The sequence below is a fragment of the Papilio xuthus genome, unplaced genomic scaffold (genome assembly GCF_000836235.2).
Source record: "Papilio xuthus unplaced genomic scaffold, Pxut_1.1 DF828142.1, whole genome shotgun sequence".
NCBI classification, from domain to species: domain Eukaryota; kingdom Metazoa; phylum Arthropoda; class Insecta; order Lepidoptera; family Papilionidae; genus Papilio; species Papilio xuthus.
In genome coordinates, this window is record NW_013530507.1 from 5,850,803 (window position 1) to 5,862,770 (window position 11,968).

General features: G+C 35.4%; 2 protein-coding genes across 4 annotated transcripts; one reads left to right on the forward strand and one right to left on the reverse strand.

Annotated features, from left to right (window-relative positions):
- Window positions 1-2,527: 2,527 nt before the first annotated feature.
- On the forward strand, window positions 2,528-11,577 carry LOC106114033 (uncharacterized). Of its 2 annotated transcripts, none has more exons than XM_013307108.1 (3): window positions 2,528-2,905; window positions 3,214-3,265; window positions 10,690-11,577. In XM_013307108.1, the coding sequence occupies exons 2-3, from the start codon at window positions 3,237-3,239 to the stop codon at window positions 11,525-11,527; spliced, it is 867 nt and encodes a 288-aa protein (XP_013162562.1). In that variant the 5' UTR covers window positions 2,528-2,905; window positions 3,214-3,236; the 3' UTR covers window positions 11,528-11,577. The 2 variants fall into 2 exon arrangements, with proteins under 2 accessions (XP_013162562.1, XP_013162561.1); XM_013307107.1 differs by having other exon boundaries at window positions 2,529-2,905; window positions 3,203-3,265.
- LOC106114029 (antichymotrypsin-1-like) lies at window positions 3,682-9,862 on the reverse strand. 2 transcript variants are annotated; one of them, XM_013307102.1, is made up of 9 exons: window positions 9,761-9,862; window positions 9,367-9,464; window positions 8,787-8,927; window positions 8,162-8,359; window positions 7,529-7,627; window positions 6,689-6,829; window positions 6,396-6,608; window positions 6,184-6,316; window positions 3,682-3,873 (listed from the first exon to the last, which is right to left on the reverse strand). In XM_013307102.1, exons 1-9 carry the CDS (start codon window positions 9,801-9,803, stop codon window positions 3,743-3,745), a joined length of 1,197 nt encoding a protein of 398 aa, XP_013162556.1. In that variant the 5' UTR covers window positions 9,804-9,862; the 3' UTR covers window positions 3,682-3,742. The 2 variants fall into 2 exon arrangements, with proteins under 2 accessions (XP_013162556.1, XP_013162555.1); XM_013307101.1 differs by lacking the exon at window positions 3,682-3,873 and adding an exon at window positions 4,989-5,171.
- Window positions 11,578-11,968: the final 391 nt, after the last annotated feature.

Consider the following 11,968-nt stretch of genomic DNA (forward strand, 5'->3'; position numbering starts at 1 on the left):
TATAAGAGAGAGAGATATATATATATATATATATATATATATATATATATATATATATAAATATATATATAGCAAACAGTGGTAGAGCCCGCTTTAACATCTTCGCACGAATCGGCTCGGTTCGCCCGGTGAAATACCACGACCACACAGAAGACAGGCGTGAAGTGGAAGTAATTCCGCGTTTAGTCTGATGAGTGTGAGTCCCGGAGGCCTAGTCCTTTTTTCCCTTCCCACCCTTTTTCTTATAAGGAAAGGATGGGAAGTGGAAGTGGACTTTCCGGATGCATGGAAAGGGAATATGTTTTCTTTCTGTGCATCCGCTCCTCCGTCGATTAGAGGTAGGTAACGCATATGCAATTGCGTATGTCTATGGGCAACGGTCACTTCGCTACTTCAGCGATTACAGGTGGCCGCTCTCTCGTTTGCCACCTTGTGATATAAAAAAAAAGAAAACAATTTAAGATACTTGTATACCTGTTACTTATACTTACATGTCAGCCCGTTTCCGATACCAAAATCTCCGTATTAAACATATTGTCATCCCTGTCATTATGTTTGATAAAACAGAGATAACAATATGTTATAAACGAGGATTTTGGTCTCAGTAATCAACCTTAGCCAAAGTGCATACGCTACGAAGCATTTCCATAACGAACTTTGAAAATGTATAGGACTGACAATAACTTTCGATAAGTCACGTGATTGTTGCACGTCAGTTCTATACATATTTTATATTCTTTATGTAATCTTTTAGGAGCGAATGCATTTCTAGCCCCACATCAAACGACACGATAATAGTTGATATACGAGGCTAGTTTAAAGTTAATATTTGATGTGTCTAGTCCGATGATAAATTGTACGAAGTTCGTAATCAATCGGTGGCGTATTCATCTATCGCGTCAATATAAATAAAACGTTTTCCTTAATATATGCGATACAAAGAAATATTGAAGGTAAAAACCAAATGTGGTTCCCCGCTGAACTGAGCAAATTTAATCATTACGTTTCGTGACTGGTATCTAATTTGACAAAACTACTAAACAAAGTCGTACAGTCAAAGAATTAAATTCGCATCCCACGTAATATCGGATATCTTATACCTTAAAGGCACCATAAGTAATGTCATTCAGCAAGTACGTCGTGATATGTTTTCGATCTTATTACTGTGAGGGTCAAAAAAATTTCCTCAACTGCATAGATATCTGACCTGTTGCCGTATTCCAAGCAACAATCTTAAAGTTAATTGGAAATAATAAAAAAATCATTGGTTACTGGCAGTTGGCCGCGTCTTCGTCAACGCAGAATTAAAAAAAAAGTACCCTATAATATTCCGACGTGCGTCAGCTACCTTCCCGGCAAGTTCCCGTTAGTTCAGCAAATTCTTAAAAGTGTTATTAATTCTTATGAATAAAATATAATCCAATCATTTTTTATGTCTGGATTTTAGTAGCCGTATACACAGCTAAGCCAAGGTAATGTAACTACTATATTACTATCCTTCTCCCGCGATTCCGTCAGCACGAAATAAAAAAAAGCTTAATTAGTAACCGATGCGTTCTTTTAGATTATGTTCTGCATCTATACCAAATTTCATCAAGATTGACGCAGCACTTTTAGATATACCTACTAACAAACAAACACAGATCCATCCGTTCACACATCTAAACATTCGCAATCATAATACTAGTAAGAAAATGTATAAATTTATAAGTAGTATATTGGTATAACAAAAAAACCTACAACCACAAGATGGGTCGATGATCCCGCCAAGGTTGCAGGAACAAACGAGTCAGTGAATAGATGGCGGGGCTCAGCTGGACCTATTGTATAGTACGATCCAAACATTATAGAGGCTCGCAAATCCACACGTATCGATTTGCAGAACACAATTTTAGGTATCGGCGAGACACAGAGGGTCGATTAAGCATCGACCTGTAAAGACATGCGCTAGCAGCTAAACCCAAGCCCCCGAAAGTTTTAAATTATGTAAATACAAAGTGTCTTTTAAAAAATATTCATTTCTCTTCTGATTTGATCACCTATTATTTTCTGTGTTGTGGTGAACAGAAGTTCCATTAATCGGTTGACATAAAAAATAATAGTCGATGACATAATAGTTCATTTGTTGCCTTCACGTCACATAGGAGTTAAAACTAATAAGTACATTAACAAAGTTGAGTAAAGACAATTTTAAATTAGTTAAGGTTACAAATTGACCCGGACGACACTATAATAGATGATTTTTTTTATACCTAATTGTATATAAACATATCTATCTTAATAAATCTAATACGTTTTTTTTATATAATGTTATAACTTTATTGTTAAATAAATTTATCTTAGTCTGTTTTTAAAATCCCTCGCCAAGTTCCAAAATGCTACTCTATTGGTGGCAGATAAAGCAGTGTTGCCAATGTACAAAAATCGACAGTAATTAATTGTTTTTTTTTTAAGAAATTCATTTCTAAAGTTTTTTGGTTTTTATTGTGAGTGCAATGCCGAAACTAGCCTTAAAATGAAAATAGTCATTGATTACTATTGAGTTGTACAGGAAATAATGAAATTTACAGAAAATGTCACTCGCTTTTCAACTTTCAGAAACTGAACCAAACATTTTGTTATTGATATTGTTTTGATATCTGAGCCCAATCTGATCCGGGACTTTTATAAGCAAGTCATTTGTATACTCCATATTTTATATGCTCTTTGGTATACTCCTTGATATTCTCCCATTAAACGCATAATACACACTCTTCTTTCATATACTCTTTGGTGTCATGTCAAACAAATGCAAATTTTTATGAAGAATATTTGATTTGTTAAATATTTGAAGAAGATCGGATAATTAAACATATGAAATCAACATAATTTGCTATCTTCTTATAATTTTAAAACGTGAAGGAGGGTAAGTTCTTTGTTTGATAGTTTAATTTGTTTCAGTTATTATCGATGTACCTTTATTATCTTTTGTCAATCTTCCTTTCCTTATTTAATTACGAAAAAAAATATCTTTAAACTGCGTAAAAGAGATCATTTCCTATCGTTTAAAATTAGTTTTATGAGAATTCGACACGATTTGCTATTGTAAAGTTTTACCAAAGATTCGTGGCCATTTCTTTTTTTTTGGCAATATCTGTGGACAAATTAATTAAAAAATTTTCTTGTAAATATTGGAACAAAAATGTAAATGTTTTATTTTAAGGTTGTCTGTAGATTGGCGCTGAGACGATAAAAGAATGAGTAGAAGAAATAACAAGATTCGTAGGTAAGTTGTAATTATTTATTTACTAGTTTTATCCCGCGACTTTGGCGGCGAATAATTAAAAAAAATATATGATGAATAATCTAATAATCTTTATTCAAAAGTTCTGTATCTGTGTCAATTTTGTTGTAAACCATTGTAGAGTTATCAAGTAAATATGTAAATTTAACCCCCAAGAACCATACACGTTTCTAAGATCATATAGGATCTACTCAAGGGATGAGAAACCTGTTTACCCTTATATTTGCATGCATTGGGACTATAAATATATCACTATGAGCATAATACATGAGACAAATTTTATCATTTTTTTTATTCTGCTCAGAAAAAGTTGCATCTAGTTAATAATAATTAGAAATCAAATTTAATAAAATTTGAAATGCATGAATTCATGTTTGGAATTTAAATAATAAGAAAACTTATTTTATAAAATATTTATTACACAACAAAAATATAACTTAATAAAAAGAAATTTTGAATTCAATGAGTATATGTGCCAAGAAACACAATCACATCTTCATGTAAAATGGTAAAAAGGAATGGATGGTCCACAACAAACTCCATCGGAGGAGGTCGTCTGTACCTCGTAGACAATGGAACAATTACAGCCCCTGTCAAAGTAAAATTTAATACTAAGAAATATAAGTTAGTCGTTTTTTAATTACTTATATTAAATTCAAAATAACAAGACTTTAGAATCAGTTTGCACAATATGTGTGAGGTAGGGTGCGCTGGACGCACCGCATGCACGACACCTAACGGATTTTAGTTTGCTTTGTATGATTTTACATAGCGCTCCGCTCATCCATGCCATCCGCATCGCATCAAGACGAACTAATTCCGTTTAATCCGTGCGTGCGGTGCGTCCGTCGTGGACAATAGGCGCGTATCTTAAATCGCCTAGCAATCATATATGTAAGAAAGTAGTGGCTAGTATTGGAGTATAGAATATCAGTAATTTATGACTGTTATGGGTTTCTGAAATCAAAATATCCCTTTAATACATATTGTTCTGTTTTGTCAAAGATAATGATAGGAATAACTATATGTTTTATATATAGACATTTTGGTTTCAGAAACCAACAGTAAGTTATATATTGTATGAAATATATTAGTTGTGATCTGTGCTTTGCTTAACATTGCCTTAATTACTAGCTGCCGCCCGCGACTCCGTCCGCCCGGATTAAAAAATGACTATTAGTTGTCTATTTGTTCTTCCAGACCATGATCTATATGTATGCCAAATTTCATAAAGATCCATGCAACCATTCCGGAGATACCTTCAAATAAACATCTATTCATCTAAACATCGGCATTTATAATATTAGTATGATTCAATATATACATATTTTAAATACAGTTATAATGCTTGTGTCACATTTTCCATGTATTTTAATGAAAATTCAATATCCAAGGTTTATCCAAGTAAATAAATATCAAAATGTTATCAAAACACAAGAGTCAAGTTAGTCTTTGTAAATACTTTATAGTCATCATAAATATACTTAACTAGCTCTCGACCGCGACTGCGTCCGCGCGAATAAAAAAAAATTAGTAGCCCATGTCTTCTTCAAGACTATGTTTTACATCTTTGCTTAATTTCAAAGGGATCCATTCGGATATTCTGGAGATACCTTCAAACAAATATCCATCCATCCATCCATCCAAACATTTGCATTTATAATAATAATAGTAAGATTACTAAGATTTTGATAAAATGAAAATATTTAACATTTATAAAATATTTATTTTAAGTAGTAGTAATCCATTATTATAACTCAATGTGTGTATGTGCCAAGGAATAGTACCACCTCATTATGTAGAATGGCAAATAGAAATGGGTGATCTACAATAAAATCCTTTGGCGGTGGAGGTGTTGAATCATAGGATAATTTTATAGCTACATAGCCTGTGAAATAAATAAGTTGTCAATTGTAACATTACGGCCTCACTCACAGTCATTTATTGATTAATTAAGCAATTTAATAAATGGTTGCAAAGATAGTCCCGCTAAGCTTTCATGAAATGATTGAGTAGCATATAATCATGTTACATACTTAGCTATATATATAAAAGAAAGTGATGTTAGTTACACTATTTATAACTCAAGAACGGCTATACTGATATGACTGAAAATTGGTGAGGAGGTAGCTTAGAGCCAAGAGACGGACATAGGGTACTGTTTATTCATTTTTTTTCGAATTTATGCCTTGAAGAGCTGCTTTTTGTTTAACATACTAATATTATGAAGGCGATGTTTAGATGGATGTGATGTGGATGGATGGATGGACGCATCTCGATTAAATTTAGCATACGTATAGAACATAGTCAGAAAGAACACATAGGCTACACTAATTACATTTATTATATATCCACGCGGACGAAGTCGCGGGTGATAGCTAGTTTCATATAAGAAAGAAAAATATTTATTACCACACAAAGATACAAGAGAGAACACACAGTACAGATTTATAACAAAAAACTAGCTATCGTCCGCGACTGCGTCCGCGCGAAATGAAAAAAAACCTAATGAGTGGTCTATGTGTTCTTCCAGACTATGATCTTCATCTTTACCAAATATCCATTGAGCCGTTCCGGAGATACTTTCAAACAAACATCCATCCATCAATCCATCCATCCAAACGTTCGCATTTATAATATTAGTAAGATTAAAAGAATTCTGGCAAAAGGAGCCAGATCAGCGTATGCAGGGACAGCCTAAACAGACCCTGCACTGGATATAAATAATATTTAAAGTAGAAATACTTACAATTTGTTGAATAAACTTAATTAGATCATAATGTTTAAACAATAAATAAGCCCAGACCAATTGTTAGGTTAAATATCAAATTTTGGAATTTTTGCGTAATTTGATGTGTAGTTTAACATGACAAAGTAAAAGTTCAAACAATGTGTCTTACCAGTGAATGCACCAGCTTTAGCACCTTCCTCGTCCACATTCACTACTGCTTCTTGGAATATTTTTGATATGGCAACATTCGCATCCTTAACTATGCCACTGCTGCCTCCGGTAAATATTCCTTTTACTCCCAACTGTCACAAACAAACAAAAAAAAAACTTGAAATAATGTAATCGTTAAGAAGTATTAAGTTATAAAAAGAAACACTGCACCTTTGGTAATATTTGAGTAAAATCCAGACTACTTTTGATATCGAATTTGGGTAAATACAAATTGACCTCCCTTCTCGCGGGACTCAAAGCGAACACATCCTCCAATAGTCCCTTTTGTGCCACCTTTTCCAGGACATTTGAGAGGCCATCTATTTCATTTGGTAATATCACCACCATACGAAAACCGGGTTCCTGGTACGGCAACTCTATCATCTGCGACATTAATCATAAGCGTGAAGTTAACTTAATAATAGTGCTGTTACAAAAAAAGCGCAAAAGTTAAATAAGCTTACTTTAGCTCCGAGCTGGTCGTCCGCGTGGAAGAAGAGGGATTTACTTAGGTGCATCATCGGTTTCTTAATAGTGTACGATTTGTTGACGTGAAAGTTCTTTATTTCGGTCGATTCGACTTTGAAGGGAACGTGCCAATGGCCCTGTATAACAAATTGTATATTTTAGGACCCTTTACGCAGATATTTAGTTGAAGGCATTATCATTTAGAATCCTTTGGCGCGAATAGCGCGCTTACATTACAAAGTCAAGTGTTAGAATGATTAGTGAGGGAACATACACGTCGACATTTTAGTAAGGCTAGTGTTGTGCCAGTAGACCGGCACAGTCGGATTTTGAATCAGCAATACCTCTGCTAGGGGTTTTATTTCCCGATCCATCGATAACACAAACATATGCAGCTATAAATAGCTTCTATTTGAAGTATTTTTTGTAATAACATAAGGTAGCAAACGAGCGAGCGGCCACCTGAAATCGCTGAAATAGCGAAGTAACCGTTGCCCATAGAAATACGCAATTGCATATGCGTTGCCTACCTTTAATCGACGGAGGAGAGGATGCACTGAAAGAAAATATTTTCCCTTTCGATGCATCCTCTCATCCGGAAAGTCCACTTCCCATCCTTTCCATATAAGAAAAAAGAAGGGAAAGAGGACTAAATTAGGCCTCCGGGACGCACACTGATCAGACGAAACGCGGAATTGCTACCACTTCATGCCTGTCTTCTTTGTGGTCGTGGTATTTCACCGGGCGAGCCGGGCCAATTCGTGCGAAGATGTTAAAGCGGGCTCTACCACTGTCAAAAAAACTGTCCCGAAGATTTAAGTATTTAGTATTGTTACCTTGAAATATATAACGTTGAAAAGTGCTACCAACGCGTCTTTGTCCAAAGATGTTTTCTTCACGGGGTCCTTGATGAGGCCCCTTAGTTTTTTATTCGCCTGTTCAACACATATACATTTTTAATGCGAACACAAAAAATGCAAATTATAATTAGCTGTTGCTTGAGTCATTGTCAGCGTGGAATTAAAAGTAAAATAGCCTTAATATTCTTCCGCATGTTAGCTTTATTTCTAAGTTCTGTTAATCAAAGAATTTTTATAACTGGTTGGTTGTGATAATAATAACGTTATGGATGTGTACGAAAGATTTTTTTTAAATATGGAGACACTCCAATGTTGTTTGTTTATATATTTTTTTAATTATCAAATGGCTCGTCAAATAAAGTAAGTATAAGTATAATGTTATTTTTTCTTGCTGATTAAAAGGTCAAGTTTATTTAATTTCTTCATTTTTATTTTGAACATAAGTTAAACTTATACGGAATTTATCGCGTTCATTAAGTGTTATCGAAAAATATGGGTGTGGAAATTAAAAAACAACTGCGACAATTTTGTTAATTGTTATGTATAATTTGATGACCATTTACTAGATTGTCACCTTATTATATATGTGAAAAGTTTATCGCGTCTCACCCATTGGTTGATTTCATGTGCTGCATTTTCTACATCGTGGAAGTCGACGGAGTCCACCTCTGTGTTGTAGGCGCGCGCTGTGTTTAGAAATTCCTCATTCAGGTCGTACCCCGAGGCTACGTAGATCTTGTTGGCCAATGACAAGCTGGAGTTCATTGAAGCGTACTCATTGCTTAGACCGCTGTAGCTATCGAACATCTAACAAAACAGTAATATAGACAAAAAAGGGGCATTATTGATTACTTACAACTTCACATTAGTTACTTAGTTTACAAATCTCAACAGAACAGTATTTGTAAGAAGTAAATTATGTGAGTTGTATAATATGTAATAACGCTATCTTCCACTACTTCGTCTGCGCGAAATTAAAAAAAAAATAACTTAATTAATAGCCTTTTCTTCCAGACTTTATGTTCTACATTTCAGCGAGAACCGTCGACCCGTTCTGCAGATACCTTCTAACATACATATAAATACATCCCTACATGCAAACATTCGCATATTAGTAAAAGTAAAAAAAGTAAATTTAATCTCATTCCTGACGACCAAACGAAATACCGGTACTGAGAAGTAATAAAAATAAGTTAAAAGTTTATCAAATATTATGAACTAATGTAAATTTTACCTCTTTGTAGTCGGTTGCGCCAAGCAGTTCTGTAATTTCATCCCTCGTTTTACCCTGGGTGCCGGAAGAGTATAATGATAAGAGAAATAACACACCCAGGGGTGAAGTTACCACATTACCATCTGATGATAGGTAGGCTTCCTGTAAATATGCCAACAAAACTCATCATCATCAGCTCACTATACGTCTCCACTGAGGGGCTCGGAGTCTAACCTAACAGGGGTGACTAGGCTATAGTGAACTACGCTGGCCTTGTGTGGGTTGACATATCATTGAATTTCTTCTCAGATATGTGCATATAATATTTCCTTCACTGTAAGAACGTCGCATATATGGACATATGTAACCGAAAAACAAATACACATGTACACATGGTACATGGCGGGATTTGTACCCGAAGACCTGCATATTTCAAGTTAAGAGATTTACCACTGTGCCACCAACGGTCAAATAAAATTATTAACTCCTAAATAAATCAATAGACTTTTTTTTACTTTATCGATTTATTCATATTAAAAATGGCCAATTCGGCGCTTTTAGAAAAAGCTTGTTGGTTTTGATATAATAAAAATTGTCTTACCTTCAAAAGTTTAACAGATGCTTTATCGATGTTATCTCCTAGACGAGTTCTAGAATACTCGTGATCCAATAATGAATTAGCAGTACTGGCCACTGTGACTGTTATAAAAATGAATATAAATTATCGACGAACAAAAATGAAAAAAGAAAAAACATACAGACGAATTGAGAACCTCCTTTTTGAAGTCGGTTACAAATAATCAATTTACACAAGAAAACTTTATTAACATTATAAAGTGACATAAACTAAAAATTATATCAATGGGCATATTTTAATTTATAAATAGAATATTTTTATTACTATGAAAAAATAATTGAAAAATAAATATTTATTTAAGTATAGTAATTCAGCAAAATTCAAGTATTTATATATATTTTTATCTAATTTTACTTACCCAGAAGCAAGAGAAATAACCATTCCATGTTGAATGTGTTCATTGAAGAACTGAACTGATCTCGATCGACCTTTTAATCTCTATTTATATTAACGACTAATCGGTTATTTGCGTTTTCTTATCTAAATTATTTTTGACATTTATATTGGGAATATACTTGTGATGGATAATAAATAAGTGGAGGGAAAAAGTATATTATCATCCTCGCCTATCTACAATTGGTAATATTTATTTGACAAAAGAGCGAACGGCCACTTGAAATCGCTGAAATAGCGAAGTGACCGTTGCCCATAGACATATGCAATTGCATATTTTTTGCTTACCTTTAATCGCCGGAGGACAATGGTCAATGCACAGAAAGACAATGGTTTCCCTTCAAATGCATCCTCTCATTTGGAAAATTTATATCCTTTACTTTTAAGAAATGGGTGGGAAGGAAAGTTTACTAAGATTATGCCCCCGACACGCACACTCATCAGAGTGTACGCGGAATTGCTTCAACTTGACAAGTCTTCTGTATGGTCGTAATATTGCCCCTATCGAACCAAACAATTCCTGCGAAGTTGTTAAAAGCAGGTTATACCAATGTGAAAACTCTCTAACTTTCTGGTATAACACGAAGGCTACTTGTTAAGTTTTTTTTTAAATCCGCGCCGACAGAGTCGCGGTCCACGTCTAGTTTTTTTTTTAAATAGAGTTACAAGATCTATTGATGTGCTTGATATTGAATGATATTACTGTTTTCCACATGTTTAATGGATACAAATGCCAACCGGGTTTTTGTATCCATTACACTATCGAATTGTTAATTCAGCGATCTGGGTTTATCCGTGTGATCATCAACTTTTATACTGCCTATGCGGCTTAATTTTGCATAGTAAAAGTTCCATATTATAAATAATGTTGGGTTTTTACATGTTTCTTTTCAGGTTGGAGGTGCAAAATATACTGAAACTCGCGAACACGCTACAGGCCACGTTCGTCGTCAACGCCGATTTAAATTACGACACCCTGATCAGCCCCGAGATTACAATCAATAGTACCGCCAACTTCCAGGTGAGGGTTATTATCACTCAGGATTCTTACAACTCAAATTGCAACAGCTTCATATTCGTCAAATTGTACAAAATTGACAAGGACGACGAGCTTAAGTACAACATGAACTTGTCCAGCATTTATTTAAATATCGACAACAAGACATTTCCTTGCGATGACGGCACCTGGCATCTCGTTACAGAGCTTAAAACATTGCATTTCACTTTCGATATAAGCGTGGTAATGAACATATTGCAAGGGAGCTCGTTCGCCACGCTATACGACGAAGTCGACCTCATGGACTTCGAGCTGCGCGGCGAGGACGGGGCCGTGCGCGTCCACCGCGCCGTCCTCGCAGCCTACAGCCCGGTCCTGCGGCGTATGCTTAACGGCAGCTGGCGCGAGACCGCAGAAGGCCACGTCGACGTCCCCGGCACCTCCAAGAAGACGCTCCAACACCTCAAAAACTACATGTACCTGCATACGCTTCCCGATACCGACTTGGAGCCCATTATGGTGCTGGCGACGTACTATATGATGCATGAGCTGGAGCAGATGTGCGTGGACCGGCTGGTGAGCGCGCTGGATGCGGAGAACGTGTGCCAGTTATTGCAGTTCACGGCCAAGCACCGCCTCACGCGGTTGCTGCTCGCCGTGCTTGAATCCGTGCAGAACGGCGTCATTAAAGTCATCGATATACGTAAACACTGCATGCATTCCAAGCTACCGTAAGTACATTTTAATAAACCACATGTATTCCTACTGTTAGGAAGAAAATCCGACACAGTCCCAGTGTACTGGCGCAACACTAGCCTTACTAAAATGTCCACGTTTATTTCCCCTCACTAATCATTCTGACATTTGACTTTGTAATGAAAGCACGTCATTCGCGCCAAAGGATTCTTATTAATAATGTCTAAAAATGAATATTAACAAAATTTGAGTATCCGTATGTAATATCGATTAAAAAAAATATGTTTCGTACAAGTGATTTATTAGGTACGCAACTAAGTTCTCCTGTTTATCAGTAGATGGCTCTAGCAGTAAGAGCTGGTCGATTTTGACATATTCAAAACGTCATGAACCAAGCTTAGACATATGGTAAACAAACCGTTGCGACACATGAGTGATTTTGTTTTCTCATTATATATTTCTGGTCAAGTAAAAATGTCG